This window comes from Bubalus kerabau, chromosome 4 (genome assembly GCF_029407905.1).
Source record: "Bubalus kerabau isolate K-KA32 ecotype Philippines breed swamp buffalo chromosome 4, PCC_UOA_SB_1v2, whole genome shotgun sequence".
NCBI lineage: Eukaryota > Metazoa > Chordata > Mammalia > Artiodactyla > Bovidae > Bubalus > Bubalus kerabau.
The window spans coordinates 7,904,099-7,919,836 of NC_073627.1; the positions used below are offsets into that span (position 1 = coordinate 7,904,099).

Genomic DNA, 15,738 nt, shown 5'->3' on the forward strand with positions numbered 1-15,738 from the left:
GGGGGCGGGCGTAGCGCCTCCACAGCCCGGGGACGCGGACGCTGGTTGGGGGTGCTCCCGTCCCTCTCCCGCGGCCCCACCCCCGCCGATGGGCCGGCCCGGCTCTCCCTGCCGAGAGATGGGCCGGCCCGGCGGCGCGCGGGCAGCAAGCGGCGGCGGCGGCGGCGGCGGCGGCCCAAGATGGCGGAGCTGCAGCTCGACCCGGCCATGGCGGGGCTGGGAGGGGGCGGCGGGAGCGGGCTGGGCGAGGGAGGCGGCCCGGGCCGCGGGCCCCCCAGCCCTCGCCCCGCTGGCCCCACGCCCCGCGGGCACGGCCGCCCGCCCCCCGCCGCCGCCGCGCAGCCGCTGGAGCCGGGTCCCGGGCCGCCGGAGCGGACAGGGGGCGGTGGCGCGGCCCGCTGGGTCCGGCTGAACGTGGGCGGCACCTACTTCGTGACCACCAGGCAGACCCTAGGCCGGGAGCCCAAGTCTTTTCTCTGCCGCCTCTGCTGCCAGGAGGACCCGGAGCTGGACTCGGACAAGGTGCGCCCCGCCCTCGGGCGCGCCCCCGGCCTTCGGACCCCCTCGTTCCTCCCAGGCTGGTCCCCGGATTTCCTGCGACGCGCTTCTCTCCGGAGGGCACCTGGGGCCGGGACCCCCTCCTCCTCGTCTTTCCCAGCCAGCCAGCCCTGGGGGCTTTTCTGCCCCAGCCCCAGACGCACGCAGACTTTCTCTCTGACCGCACCCTTCGTTCTCAGCGGCTGCTTCCCCGCGCTGTGCCTACCCTCACCCGCGAGCGTCCGCTCCACACCCCTTCTCCCCTTCCTCTCTGCACCTCATCCCAGCCCCTCAGGTCTGCTTGAGTTTTCCCCTGACTTCCTCGTTTCCCTGGTTCCTCGTCAAGACCCTCATTGCCTGTGGCAGACGCATCCAGAATTGGGTCAGGGCGAGCTAAGGCATCCAGGTAGCTAGCTTTCTGAGACTTCCGCTCGGACCCCTCTGCCAAGTTGGGTGAAAGCCTGGGTGTGATGATGGCTTCGACAGTTGCAGGAAGCGCTTGTCATGATCCCACACTTCTTTGCTGCGGTCCTGGTCTCTGGGCTCGTATCTGGTAACTGTCACTGTTTTAGGTCCCGGTTTGAGCTCAGATACATTCCTAGGAAAGAGGTTGTCCTTTGCCAATGCAAACCTAAGCTGAAGGATTAAGACCAGGGAAAATGAAACCCAAAGAGTACCGTTGGGCAAGATGCATGGCTGCTAACCAAAGAGTTGAGAGGTGACAAGACACTTAACCCATTTTCAGTTTGAGCTGTTTGGTTTTTTTTAACTTTACACGTTCATCTTTTAATTTCTGACTTAAAAGCATTGACTGTTGCCTGCATCGCCTGTATCCCATGTAGCACTTAGCTGTTCCCTTGCAGCAGAGTAAGGGTTAAGTAAACATTGGTTAGTTTCTTTTATTCATCTGCTACCTCTCCTGTAATCTCAGATTGAAGGCAAACTGTCCTGCCCTAACTTAAGGAGTTTTCCAAAACCTTGCTTATTATAAAGGAACGATTTTATCTGTCCTGAATCTTCTTTGTTGCAGTAGAAGCCAGTTTCTTCTTGTTCCCTTTACTGTAAAGATGAGTAGGATTAAAATTGCTCAGAGCCAAGTCCCGGCCATGCCAAGCTTCCTCTGGGCACAGATCTGGAGTGTGTGAGTTACAACTGCCAACGCAGACTCCCACTGCCGTTGGCCCTCAGCTCAGGAGCACTGCCAAATAAACAGAGGTTTTCTTAGAATTAGGAATGTGATTCAGGGACAATAGAGAAGTCAGAATGTCTGTCTCAAGCAGAAATTTAGATCACGCAGCTATGGCATTTTCTTCCTCTGTTTCTTTATAACAAGTATCCCACAGGAAGAATGTTGGTAATTGTATCTACGCTTGATCTTACCCAAAAGGCTGAGAAGAGACTGGTAATCGTGTCTGAGTAAAAATTTTAGAAGTTCAAGTCAATGCCTAGATAATGAATATGACTATACATCTGCAACACCCTCCCAGAAATGATCTTGAAGTACAAAACCCCTAAAGCTAGCCTTCTTGCCAGTAGTTAGTGATAAACACCTAATCGAACTTGCCCTCTCACTTGTGAATTGTGACAGACAGGTGGAGACCCTGCCCTAACTTAGTATGAAAGCTCCACAGTGATACCCTTGTGTTTGGTTGGCAGGACGAGACGGGGGCCTATCTGATTGACAGGGACCCTACCTACTTTGGTCCAATCCTAAACTACCTCCGCCACGGGAAGCTCATCATTACAAAGGAGTTGGCAGAAGAAGGTAAGGACACTGTTTGTGCTGGGCATCTTCAAAATTCAGGTCAAATCTTTAAAGCTGTTTAATAGATTGGAATGTATTTTTCACAGGTTTTTTTTCTGGTGGCGGGAGGGCTATGCTGTGTGACATGTGGGATCTTGGTTCCCTTACTAGGGATCGAACCTGTGCCCTCTGCATTGGGAGCTTGGAGTCTTAGCCACTGGACCACCAGGGAAGTCCTGATATTTGAATTTTGAGATTTTTAGCAGGCTCAGGTGCACAGGAAACAAAGCTTTTAAAACATAAGCAGGGAGTCTCCAGTCACCTCCTCTAGTCTGAGAGGGTCTTGGAGGAGCCCCATTGTTCTCATCCTCCTTTGGGAGAAGGAAGAGACACAGCTCAGCTTTGGAGGTAGAGTTTTCTCTGGACCTGCAAAATTATCAGGACCTCTTTTTACATTGACTTATTACTAGCAGTGAATATCCACAGCCCGAAACAGCAAATCTCTGACATTTAGGTATTTATTCTTTCAATTTTAGTTTGAACTTGCAGCAGTAAAAAAAAAAAGAAGAAGAAATAATAATGAAGGCTTGGCCTCATTTCTTTAAGACTGGTCTCATGCTTCCTTGTAGATTTGTGCATCTGACCTAATTCATTCTCCAGCCCATTGTCAGGGGCATCATTAGTTGACTCATCCTTTTGGTTTGTAGGGCACTTGAACTATAAGTGGGTCTAGACGTCTTTCTAAAAGGCTATCTTCGTCTCACTGAGACATTCAGTTGAAGATGGGAGCCTGTCCCTTGATGCAGGGCACCCTGACCTGGGAGCATTCTCCGCATAAGAAAGCTGAAATGGCCGTGCTCGCTAATGAAACGGCTGAAGAACACTGCTGTTACAACCAGTCAAAAGAGGACTCGGTCTCCCTTTTTATTTTTAATGCCCCCCCCCTTTTTTCTTAACATTTCAAATGCATACAAAGTAACTGGAATGGTACAATAAATTCCGTGCACCCACCATCCACAGCAATTACCAGCTCATGGGTAGTCTTTGTTTCTTCAAAAGAAGAATCTTAAGCATCTTTTCTAATGCCTTAAAAAAAATGATTTTGAAGGGCAAGAATAGTACAAAGAACTCCCTTTATCCAGATTCACCAAAATCAACAATTTGGGTTATATTTGCATTATCATTCATTCATCTCTCTCCTTCTCCTCCCCCCTCCTTCCTCTCCCCTTTCCACAGTTTTATTTCTGAACTTCTTGAGTCTAGATTACAGACTTGACCCCTTAGTGCTTCACAGTCTTTCTCAAGAGCAAGGACATTCTCTCAGGTAACCACCATATAGTTATCAAATTCAGGACTTTAACTATAGCTTACATTCTAATTTTGTCAATTGTTTCAACAAAAGTCTTTATAGCAACTTTTTTTCCTGGACCAGGATCACACATCCCATTTAGTTGTCCTGTCCCAGGTCTTTGATTTTGTTAAGCATGCGATTTTTTTTTTTTTTTTTTTTTTTTGGACATGCCACACAGCTTGCAGTATCTTAGTTCCCTGACCAGAGATTGAACCTGGGCCCTTGGCCATGAAAGCACCGAATCCTAACGACTGGACTTCCAGGGAAGTCCTGTGCATAGGATTCTTTCATTGACTGCTTTTTACATTGTTCAGATAATAAGCATCTTGTTAAATTTGGCCCACAAAATTTTTTTTTTCTTTTTAAAAAATTTTATTTATTTTAAATTGAAGGATAATTGCTTTACTGGTCCACATAAATTTACACTTAAACAGAGAGACATTGGTCACTTTTAGGACAAACTGGGTAGAAATTGCAAGCTCAGGAGTTATCCAGCAGGACTAGCTCCAGGAACTGAGTGACATATGGTTAAGGCGTCCTGCAGCTGATGGGCAGGAGCAGGAAGAGCCAGGGAAGGTGGCAGGTGGGAAACTGCAGGGGCGAAACAGTAGACGGAGCAGACCCTTGCGCCCGCCTCGCTGACGTTGGGGAAAAGGTCACAGACACCCAGCAAACAGCAAAGGCGCGTTCCCGAGGCTGCAGGAGGGAGACTAGACTTGCAGTGAAAGATGCAGTTCTTAGCAAGCACGTGTTCTCCAGCCTCTTTCTGCTGTTTTCTGGGGACTTCACACACCTCTGACCACAGGTCGGTCTTCCTTCTAGGCGTGCTGGAGGAAGCGGAGTTTTACAACATTGCATCTCTTGTGCGACTGGTTAAGGAAAGAATACGGGACAACGAGAACAGAACTTCACAGGTAATGGGTTTTGAGCTCTTAAGGGGAAAATGTCCCATGTGTCAGTCTTTGTCCCCATGTCTGGGGTGATCAGAAATGGACAGTGTACCGTTTGAGAGCCCTGCGTCTCCCCTGTGAGCCGGAGGTCTCCGTGTGGCATACAGTCCATCTGCCAGACAGGCAGCACATATTCCGCCAGACTTGTTCAGAACAGGGAAACAGAGGCGAAATCACAAAGAGAACGAAACAGGCCTGTGTCCCCTTAGAAGAACGGGAAATAGTGGCTGTTTGCCATCTGGCAGTGGGAGGAGTTGCCGTACTTGAGGTTCAAAGCCTGTTCTCTCCAGCAGAGCATCTGCCTCCCTCCGTGTCCACGTGGGGGGCGAGCGAGGCCTTGCGTCTACCTGTTTACCTGGTAGGTAAACTTGCTTCTCTGTGAGGACCAGCCTTCAGCCTATGACCGTGTCAACAGCCAGCTGCTAACACACACTGGCATGGCATAGACTTCACACATGGCTTGTGAATCACGCTTCTAAGAAAGTAATATCAAGCTTCTCTTCCTTTTAGGAAGTCTGGATTTTCTTAGTAGATTTGGTGACAAAAATCCAACCGAATTTGCTGTGTAGTTAGAGCAGGGAAGGCAGTGGGGCACACTTAGCTCGTTTCGTGGCACATCACCCATCATCAGTCTCAAGCAATAACTTCTGTTAGGCCCTGGGGACCCCGACTGATAGGAGAGCCATGCCCTCAAGAAGCTTAAAGTCTAGCAGGAAAAACAGGCCGCTATTTTAAGAGGGTTTAACTGCACTAATGGGACAGATTCCAACTCTAGCATGACTTGTCTCCTCTCCCATCAGATACTGGTGATGGTTGCTTTCTTGAGATCTATCGCAATCAGATCAGATCAGATCAGTCGCTCAGTCGTGTCCGACTCTTTGCGACCCCATGAATCGCAGCACGCCAGGCCTCCCTGTCCATCACCAACTCCCAGAGTTCACTCAGACTCACGTCCACCGAGTCAGTGATGCCATCCAGCCATCTGATCCTCTGTCGTCCCCTTCTCCTCCTGCCCCCAATCCCTCCCAGCATCAGAGTCTTTTCCAATGAATCAACTCTTCGCATGAGGTGGCCAAAGTACTGGAGTTTCAGCTTTAGCATCATTCCTTCCAAAGAAATCCCAGGGCTGATCTCCTTCAGAATGGACTGGTTGGATCTCCTTGCAGTCCAAGGGACTCTCAAGAGTCTTCTCCAACACCACAGTTCAAAAGCATCAATTCTTTGGCACTCAGCCTTCTTCACAGTCCAACTCTCGCATCCATACATGACCACAGGAAAAACCATAGCCTTGACTAGATGAACCTTTGTTGGCAAAGTAATGTCTCTGCTTTTGAATATGCTATCTAGGTTGGTCATAACTTTCCTTCCAAGGAGTATACAGAATTTCAAAAGTAGAAAACTTGTTCCTTGCATGTTCTGTGTTAGACTTCATGAATCAATTTTTTTTGTGGCTCTGAATGGAATTATCTGGATGAACACCTGACCCCTATGATAATGAAGTCTGTTCTCCGTTTTATCTCCAGCACTTTGCAAAGGTGGAAAGGAGGCCTAATCATTTAGTTCTTCTCCATCAGGCCAGTGGCTGAAAGGCTTTTTTTTTTTGGTGCTGAAACCTGGGATGAAAGGCTCCTTTTTAATGTTCAGAGATGAGCTCATAGTTGGTTTGCAGGCTACCATGTGAAATATGATCTAGCGTCACCAATCTGGCCGTCTCCCGGTGTATTTATGTGGCTTCTTTCATTCTGACAGATATGTGAGAGCTTAGACATTCTGCGAATCTCATCCATCCTGTTTTTCACATTAAACAAAAAAACCAAACCTTTGATTGCTTAATATAAGTTTTAATGGTACCATCAAGTATAAAATTTGAAACCATTCACATCGTGGCACCTGAACACTCTCAGTTCTTCGCCGTCAGTGAATTCCTTGAGAGTGCTGTGAGGTTTTTATTTGATGACAGTAATTAGTTTTTTCGATTTTGAGGCTCATGGATTTATACCTAGCTGGAAGCTTTTTTATTCTAGGAATGTCAAGACCCTTTTGATGTTAACTGATCTTTGCACCTGTCCCCTTTATTTAGTGGGACTCTGGGTGGGCAGTGGGTTTGATGTCGTTCAAAGACGTCCCCTTTTACATTTGTCCACGTCACCTTAAGGCTGCGTGTGGGTTTCTGTGGCTGTCTCCTCAAGTTCGGTATCTCCTTCACCTTGTCTTTGTTGAAGACGCGCCTGGCAGGCAGTCGTGTAAAGCCCGGGATGTAGAGGGCCTCCCCCACTTTTTCTCAGTGGCCTGGCTTCTCTTCAGTGGCTGCCACCATCCTGTTACTCCGCTATCCCCGGAAGCGTTTTTTGTTGTGAGATGGATCTTGGTGCATTTGAGAGTGATGATGGTTTACTTGGGAAGAGGAGAGTAAAGAAGAGGCAGTACGGTCATCTCAGGTAACTGGGACTTGGACAGCGCGACCACTGTCGGGTCTTCGTGATGCTGTGCATCTTACAGTGTGAAACGCCTGGTCGTTCCTGCACTGCGCAGCTGCTGCTGCTGCTGCTACGTCGCGTCAGCCGTGTCCGACTCTGTGCGACCCACTGCGCAGCTGGGGCGATTGAAGCTGCCACAAGATTTGTCCTATACTTTATATGGAAGGAATTTTCTTTTTTTTCATCTTAGCACCTTATTGAATGGAACCTCGTTCAGAAGGACAAAGTATACAAGAAAGACTGTAGTGTTGTCAGGCAGATGTGGGCAGATGTGGGCTCATATCCCAGCTCTACCTCTAGTCCACTTTAGTCACCACACTGCTTGGGCAAGATATTGTGCCCTGAACACCAGTGTCCTCCGTCTAGAAAGAAGCCAACGCCTGCCTTCCAGGACTGCAGTGAAGACTAGAAGAGAAGGGTACAGCACTTGGGGCCTGTAGCCCATGGTACTTAGTAGCTACTTTTGTTCATCGACTATTTCCCAAATTGTTCTGATTTTCCAGACAGCTGAAGCCAACTCGTCATTTTTTAAAATGGGCTAAGTTTTCATCATTCTTAAGAAAATGGTCCAGGTTGTCTTAAAATCCGATAGAAGGTAACTGACCCTCGCTCCATGACGGGGCGTTGTTGTTCTGAACCTGGGCTGCTGTTTGGTTCTCTCGCCCTCTCAGATGGGCAGTAAGTGTGCAGCTTTGGACCCAACACCGATGGTTCCTGACTGCTAAATACGAGTCCTGTGTGCCTGGAATTGTCCTGTGAACAGGAACACATCTGGAGAGCCTGCTTCCCTGCAGCTACCTTAGCCGTCTCACAACCGGCTTCTCGTTCCCTGTGGGCCAGGTCACAAGTGTTGACGTAGGTCAAGCGTGGGGGCCTTCGTGCTGTGGCTCTGGGGTATCCATCTCAGTTGCTCAGCCTTTTGGCTTCCTGATCTAGCTTATGTTTTAGAGAGGTGAGTCTGGCCAGCACATGACCTTTCTCATCTTTGACACCCTCCAGGTGATCAACAGTTCGGTTCTGTCCTGACACCGACCACCCAGAGTCAGTGTCAGACTCCTGGGGCACAGATGCTAGTTGGGATCTGGGTTCCCACAATGCCTTCTTCATGTTCAGTAATTCACTAGAATAATTGGTGCAACTCGGGAAATGCTATACTTACTATAGTTTATTATGAAGGATATAAATGAACAGCCAGATGCAGAGATTCATGGGGTGAAGGCCTAAAGGGTCCTCTATCCCTGTGTGGTCCCCAGCATCCATTACCCCCCACCAAGCGCATGGATGTGTTTGCCAACTTGGAAGCTCCCGGAACCCCATCATTTAGGGGTTCTTCAGGATGGTTCATTTGGTAGGAAAGGTGGTCTGTATCATTGGCCTTTGGTGATTGAACTCAATCTCTGGTCTCTCCTCCTTCCCCCATGGTCAGGGGGTGGGGCCACAAGTTCTAACCCTCTAACCCACTGGGTCTTTCTGTGACCAGCTAATTAGCATACAGAAGACACTGTTGCAGCTCTGGAGTTGAAGTAGTTTTTCGGAGGTCTGTGCCAGGAACCACCGACAAAGGCCAAGTATGTGTTTTGTATTATACGCTTGTCTGTCACAGGAATGTGACCGTGTGGCACTGAAACAGTTTCAGGTAGCTTCAGCAGCGGGTAAAACAGCCTGAACATTTGTACACTGTCGAGTCCCTGTTTAATGAAGTGTTTCCATATAAGATATCATTCTCAGCACGTGTATCAGCTATAAAGACTGAAGAAGAAAATGTGACCTTTTTGTCCTGAGTAATTTTACTCTGTTTTCTCCTTTGGAAATAGATGAAGTCATAAGTTTATCAGCGTGGTCGCTCACATAATTCATACTTCTGAAGTTCAAGATTATTTTGTTTTATTCATGTTCTTGGACCCTGTATTTTCTTTCTTTCTTTCTTTGGATAAGTTTTTATTGAGAAACTACAGAGTGACTTGAAAGGGGGTAGTGGGTGGCTGCCAAGAAAAAAATTCCAAGCACACGCCTTTCCAGTCTTTATTCTTCTGAAGAGCTTCACCAGGGCAGCTGCAAACTGTTGTGTCCTTGAAACTGTTGCTCAGAGCCTGTGTGTGGTTGTCACAGGGCCCCGTGAAGCACGTGTACCGAGTCCTGCAGTGCCAAGAGGAGGAGCTCACGCAGATGGTATCCACTATGTCCGATGGTTGGAAATTCGAACAGGTAATGTTTCTTGGGGCTTCCCTGGTGGCTCAGTAGTGAAGAATCCACCTGCCAATGCAGGAGACATAGATCCCTGGGTTGGGAAGATCCCCTAGAGAAGAGAATGGCAACCCACTCAAGTATTCTTGCCTGGAGAATCCCATGGACAGAAGAGCCTGGTGTGTGACAGTCCATGGGGTCGTAAAAGAGTCAGACACGACTTAGCAACTAAACAACAATGTTTCATAAGGTGTATCTCAGCCTAGGAGCCCACACTCTGTCACCATCTGTAGCCAGTTAATCACCCTAGGAGTCGGGTAGGGCTAGGGGAAAAGAGCCCTTCAGTGTGGACTCTGCATGATAGGATGTGATGAGCTGGGTGAAACTGAGAATGGTGTCATGTCTCCAGGCTTCGTATCAGAACTTCTGCGTGATTCTGCCCAGAGGGAGCCAGCCAGCTTCTTTAGGCTTGAAAGTGCCTCTTTGGGATTTTCCCCTTCAGGGATTCCTTTCAAAAGTGCTTTGTTGACACATCCTAGAATAAGTAGCTGAAGAAGACCAGGGTTTAACAGTGACCCTCCCTGTTCACACGGCGTGGTGAGCAGGCATGGCATGAAGGGCTCAGACGAGCTGGAGCCTGGCGAGGTCCTTCCTGGTCAGCCTGTGGATTTCTGTTCTTTAGCTTTGTGCTCACCACCACAGCATCGAAACAAAGCATCTGAGATCCAGGATTTTACGGTTTTCTTCCATTAGATGGCAGAGTTGTTCATCTATTGTCTTCAAAACACATAGGGAGGCTGAGCATGACTCGAACGACAGTATTATAAATTCAATGAATCATGCTTATTTCTACATAGAGTTTAAGAGGTCAGCTGAACTGTAACCATATAGTTACCTTAAAGGGCAGTTACTGGGTTAACAGTATTACATGGTAGACCAAACACAGGCTTCTCTGTCTTCAGCACCAGTACTGGGTGACTCCTCACAGTCGTCTCCACGGCAGGATCAACTCTGTGTGCGCCTCATTCTTGTCCAGCTGTGGGTTGCAAAATGTCATACTTCCACTTCAGAAGTATTTTTTCCCTGGTATAAAATTTTAAAGACAAAGTTGTTTGTTTTTTTAAGAATTAGTGGTTTTTTTGTTTGGTCGGTTGGTTGATTTTGTGGCTGTGCTGCATGGCTTAGTTCCCAGCCAGGAATGGAAGCCAGGCCACAGCAGGAAACCCTTGTCAGTGATGCTCGGGTGAATAACTGGGATCCATGTATCCCCTGGGGCCTTGATAGTCCCAGCGAATTCTTTGTCCTTTGAGAAGCAAAACAAAGCTCAGTCAGGAAGAGGGTTTGATTCACGTGGCAAATATTTTAAGATCCCTGTTCGTATGTTGACCGTGTTCTTTTTTGATCAGCTAATAAGCATCGGATCTTCCTATAACTATGGGAACGAGGATCAGGCAGAGTTCCTCTGTGTTGTCTCCAGAGAACTAAATAATTCTACCAACGGCATTGTCATCGAGCCGAGCGAGAAGGCGAAGGTGAGCCGCCCTGCCCGGCGTTTGTCCCTGACTGTACTCCCAGCCCCTGCTCGGCCCGCCTGAACTGCTGCTCTCTGATTCTTCCCTTCCTTCTCAAGCCAGCTTTGCATTTCCCCTTCATTTTGGCCCTTTGACTAATGTCATTTAAACCAGGATTTTTGAAGCAGTGACATAGGCTTTTAGTTTAGGACACATGAAATAAAGTAGGGTAGTCTTTTCCCAGGCTCTGCAAATCGGTGAAAAAGAAAAGCTAATGGCCACTGATTCCTATAAGGTGAGAATTCTGAAACTCAGAGTTGGAAGTATTCTGCCTTTATAGTTTGAAATTGTTCTGTCTCTCTCAAGAGAAAAGGTGTTGGGTTACCTCTGTGACACCCCCTGCACCCCAGCTCCCTGAGGTTACTGGGAGCGTGTGGCACACTGTTCTGTCCTTCCTCCACTGTGCCCCTCACACACACCCACAGTGCTTCTCGGCCATCAGTGTGTGCTGAGCCTGGCCTGTGTCCTGCTCAGGGCAGGTTGTCCTCCTCCATGTGAGGTGATCCTTCACCGTGTGTGGTGATCCTCCTCGGTGTGAGGTGCTCCTCCTCGGTGTGAGGTGCTCCTCCTCCGTGTGAGGTGCTCCTCCTCCGTGTGAGGTGATCCTCCGCCTGCGGTGAGCTGAATGTGTCCTTCCGCTCAGGGGACGTGGTCCTCCTCCCTGTGCGGTGAGCTCGACTGTGCCCTTCCGCTCAGGGGAGGTGGTCCTCCTCCCTGTGCAGTGGGCCTCCACCACATGTGGTGAGCTAGCCTGTGTCCCTCCGCTCAGGGGAGGTGATCCTCCTCCACATGGGGTGATCCTCCTCCGCGTGCAGTGGTCCTCCTCCCTGTGCGGTGATTCTCCACCAAGTGTAGTGAGCTGGCCTTGTCCCTGCGCTCAGGGGAGATGGTCCTCCTCCGCTCAGGGGAGATGGTCCTCCTCCGTGTGCAGTGGTCTTTCTCCGCGTGAGGTGGTCCTCCGCGTGCTGTGGTCCTCCGCGTGCTGTGGTCCCCCACCACGTGTAGTGAGCTGGCCTGTGTCCCTCCGCTCAGGGGGGGTGATCCTCCTCCGCCTGCGGTAGTCCTCCACCACGTGTGGTGAGCTGGCTGTGTCCTTCCGCTCGGGGGAGGTGGCTCCGCAGCACACAAGCCCTGCCCCAGCGTCTTCACACTGCAGTGCTTCAGGGGTGCTGCCTCGCTTCCCGGGGTAACGGGTCGTCCTGCTGCTGCTCCACCGGGTCCAGTGAGAAGCGACTCTGGTCTCTTTCTCTTCCCTCAGTGGGCTGGGAAGCCACCCCACCTAAAAGCAGTGCACACCTAGAGTCCAAGCCTGTCTCCCCCGCCTTGCCCTTCCAGATTCTTCAGGAGAGAGGGTCTCGGATGTAAACTCCCGAGTCCTCAGTGACGAGCGCGCCCAGCCAAGCACGTCTGTGAAGTTCAGTTTCGCTCCTGTACAGTAACCGAGCTACTGCCAAGCCAAGCCACGCCTGGCCCCCAGTGGAGAAGAGTTCTGGTCAAAACCAAAGGAGCCCCACCCCCATCCACAGGAACCCGAAGACAGATGCCACTTTCAGCTGCACAATGCCTTCTCAGAAACCTGCTTTTCTTTTCTTAGCCGGTGTTGTAACAAACCTCTCCAAGAGCACTGGGCTGGGTTCCCAGGTGGAGCTTGTCTCGGGATGGGGCGGGGAGGAGGAAGCCCTAGGTCCTTGCAGATGCTGTACTCCTGGAAGCTGGAGCGCACGCAAGAGGGTTGTCCTGAGCTGTGCCACGTTTTCACCTGAGTGTGCCCTGTTGGACACGGGCAGCCGCTTCATCACGCCACCTTTCTCTCCCACACACCCCAGACTACCGCAGCAGACGCAGAGGAGTCTGGTTTAGGCTGTTGAATTGAGGTTTCGGTGAGGGATAGAGTCGCCAGAGCACCCCCACATTCCTATGAACAAAGCCTCTTTGAGGATGGGAGGGTGTCGCAGCTCTGGATTCAGGCCACCAGCTGCCCCATGTTCGGCTTGCCTCATTTCTCTCCAGCAGCTGGCACCCCACCCCCCGCCCCACATAGCTCACCACCTCCCCAAGAAGAGGTTCAAGGCAGGCCGTATCCTACGCGGAGTCAGACAGACAGACTCAGGGGCCCTGTAGGTAGCTGGTGTAACTGCTTCTGCAGCCTTTGCCTGCCCTCCGTTGGCCCGTCTTCCTTGCCTGACTTTGCAAACTGGGGCCAAGGATAAAGGGATTTTGGACCCTCTGATGCCTTGGGGTGGAGACAGCCGTTTTCTCTCAAAGTTGCCAAACGTAGTCTGTAGTATCAAAAGTGGCGTGTTTTTGTGGTCGTCTCTTAGAAATGCCTTGATCGAAAGTGCGATACTTGTGTCTCTTCTTGGTTTCTGACCTTGGCAGTGGTCGTGAGCCCCTGCCATCCGCTGTAGTGTATGTGCATTTGCCGGACGGGCCCAGGACCCCCTCATCTGACCTGGCCCTCACCGCCACTTCCTTCTGTGGGGGCCGAGGGGTCGAAGATCCAGCGTTGTTTGACTCAGGAGCCAAGCCTCAGAGCTCGTAACTGGATTGCTGTCTGAGCTTCCAAGTCTTGGTGAGCAGTCATGGAGCTCAAAGGGGCCAGAGAACCCTGGCTTTTCCCTGGGTGACTTTCCTAGTATGGCAGGTGGTCCAGAGAAGGGGAGGTGCCTGTGGGGAGCGCTTTGTTCATAAAAGATTCCTCAAGCCCGTGGCTCCTTCTAAGCTGAGGTTCCCTTTGCCCCCCAGCTCAGCTGCTCACCGCATGGCTCTGGGGTCAGGGTTTCTTTAAAGTGACTATCGACTGTGCCAAGTGTCTTTTGAGCCTGTGACCGGCCCCTGCCCAGACAGGAACCTCATGTTGCCCTCACACGTCTGTGTGTAGAGTAGGGGAGAAGTGTGTCCGGGGTGCCTGCTGACACGCCGTGTCTACACCCCAGCGTGAACGGTGCATGTCGGCACCACGGACGTCTGGCCCGTGCCCAGGATTCTTACAGCTGTAAAATGTTAGAGGAACTGCTACCAACAATAAACAGTTACCCCTGCAGAATGGTTGCAGGTGTCCATCCTGACGTCTTTCACGGGGGAAAAAAAATTGAACATGTCAAGGAAAAGCTGCCGTCAACCAGAGGATGGTGGGTGAGGAGCTCTGGTCAATGGGAATTAGCACCGTCAGACTGAAAGGAGGCAAGCCTTGGCGTCTAGGGCCTCAAGCCCAAGCAGACCTGCTTGCCTGGGGCTCGTCTGAAAACCAGCCTCTGGTCCCAAGCCAGCAAGCAGGAGCGAGGAGGCTGGAGGGCAGAGGGGGCCAGCCCCTCTGGACACGTCTTTCTCATCAAGCTTCTCACGGGTCTGCTGTGGAGTCTGCGAAGACTGGCGCGCCCCTCGCTGAGCGCTTGGAGGGACCAGCGGGCCGCCTTTCCCCAGGTTCCCTCCCCCGGCCACCCAGCGGCAGTCTCAGTTGTTTCAGCGCTCCCGGAATCTGAGAGGGATTGTTTCTTAAGGTTTCTGGGAAAGTATTTTACCCAAGCCCTTCGTGAACCAAGTTGGTATTTTTTTCCTGAAAGCCAGCTCCCTCGGGGAGACCCCGGCTGACCGCTCCAGAGAGAGGCCCGGCCATTGGCTGGGGGGTCACGTGAGCAGTGCCCCACGCGCTCCTGCTGCCCAGGGCCACCACGTGGGCGACACCGGCCAGCAGGGCCCAGCCTCCTCTGGAGTGGCTTCGTTTATGCACAGTTCTAACTGATCTCAGGGGTGTCTGTGAGGCATAGAGGAGGAGGAGACATGCTGAGGGGAAGGGCTGAGAAGTCACCCACACCCTCCAGGATGGCCTTAGAGCCAGGCCTTAGGGACCATGCCTGTCACTTGTGGGCACCCTTTGGTGCCGTTTGTGTCTTTGAATAAAGTCTGAAATGCTGTGACCCTTCCCCCCCTTGTCAATAAAGACATGAAACAGACTTCTGAATCTTGAAACCTCTGGTGTGTGGTTCCCAATACTCAGAGCTCCTGGAGTCCTGTCACTCAACCTTGATGGTTCTCACACTGTCCTCAGGAGATGAATGTCACTGCACCCTTTTCTAGCAGAGCTTCTTACAGAGTCCTCCTTTCTCCTGCTGCGAAGACTGCCTGTGGGGCCGGGGAGGAGGGAAGGGGCTGGACCTTCTTTCTCCTGGCTTTCATTCCACTGCATCTGAAAGGACCAGAGAGTGCCAAGGGACAGAAGGTGGGACAGATGGGCTTCCTGCAGGAGAGCAGGAAGGAGATGGGGAGAAGTAGGAGATGGTCTTTAAGGGAAAAAAGTCTTCCTGGAAGAGAACAGGTGATGGGGTGCCCATTTTCTCTGCCAGGAGGATGAGGAAGAACGTGAGGTGAGAATCCAGTCACACAAGTTTAAGTGTTGATCCCTAAGTCACCGGACAGGATGTGGGATCTTCTGAAGGAGTTAGGTCGTCCCTCCTACAGGGCGCTGACAGCTGGGGAGGAGGTGCATACACAGAAGAGCACTGAGAAGGGCTGTGGCTGTAACCGCTCCAACAAGAGGCCGCAGCAGTGGTGAGTGGGAGGGAAAGGAAAAGGCCTGGGGGACTCGGGGGTCACAGCCGTGGGGGTCACAGGACAGAGTTACTGTTCCCAAGTGTGTGTGCCTGTTCAGTTGTGGCCGACTCTGTGACCCCGTGGACTGTAGCCCACCAGGCTCCTCTGTCCATGGGATTTCCCAGGCAAGAGTAACTAGAATGGGTTGCCATTTGTTCTTCCAGGGGATCTTCCCGACCCAGAGATCAAACCCAGGTCTCCTGCATCGCAGGTGGATTCTTTACCACTGAGCTACCTGGGAAGCCCATTTGTTCCCAATTCTGGGGAGCAAAGAAAAGAGGTTGACATTATTAAAAGGTCAAGATGCAGGGTTTCCATGATGGCTCATTAGTAA

At 51.1% G+C, this 15,738-nt stretch overlaps 1 protein-coding gene across 1 annotated transcript; it reads left to right on the forward strand.

Annotated features, from left to right (window-relative positions):
* The first annotated feature begins 45 nt into the window (after positions 1–45).
* KCTD2 (potassium channel tetramerization domain containing 2) lies at positions 46–14,767 on the forward strand. The gene is made up of 6 exons (XM_055575084.1): positions 46–522; positions 2,194–2,302; positions 4,455–4,546; positions 9,169–9,264; positions 10,650–10,775; positions 12,150–14,767. The coding sequence occupies exons 1-6, from the start codon at positions 181–183 to the stop codon at positions 12,177–12,179; spliced, it is 795 nt and encodes a 264-aa protein (XP_055431059.1). The 5' UTR covers positions 46–180; the 3' UTR covers positions 12,180–14,767.
* The last annotated feature ends 971 nt before the right edge of the window (positions 14,768–15,738 follow it).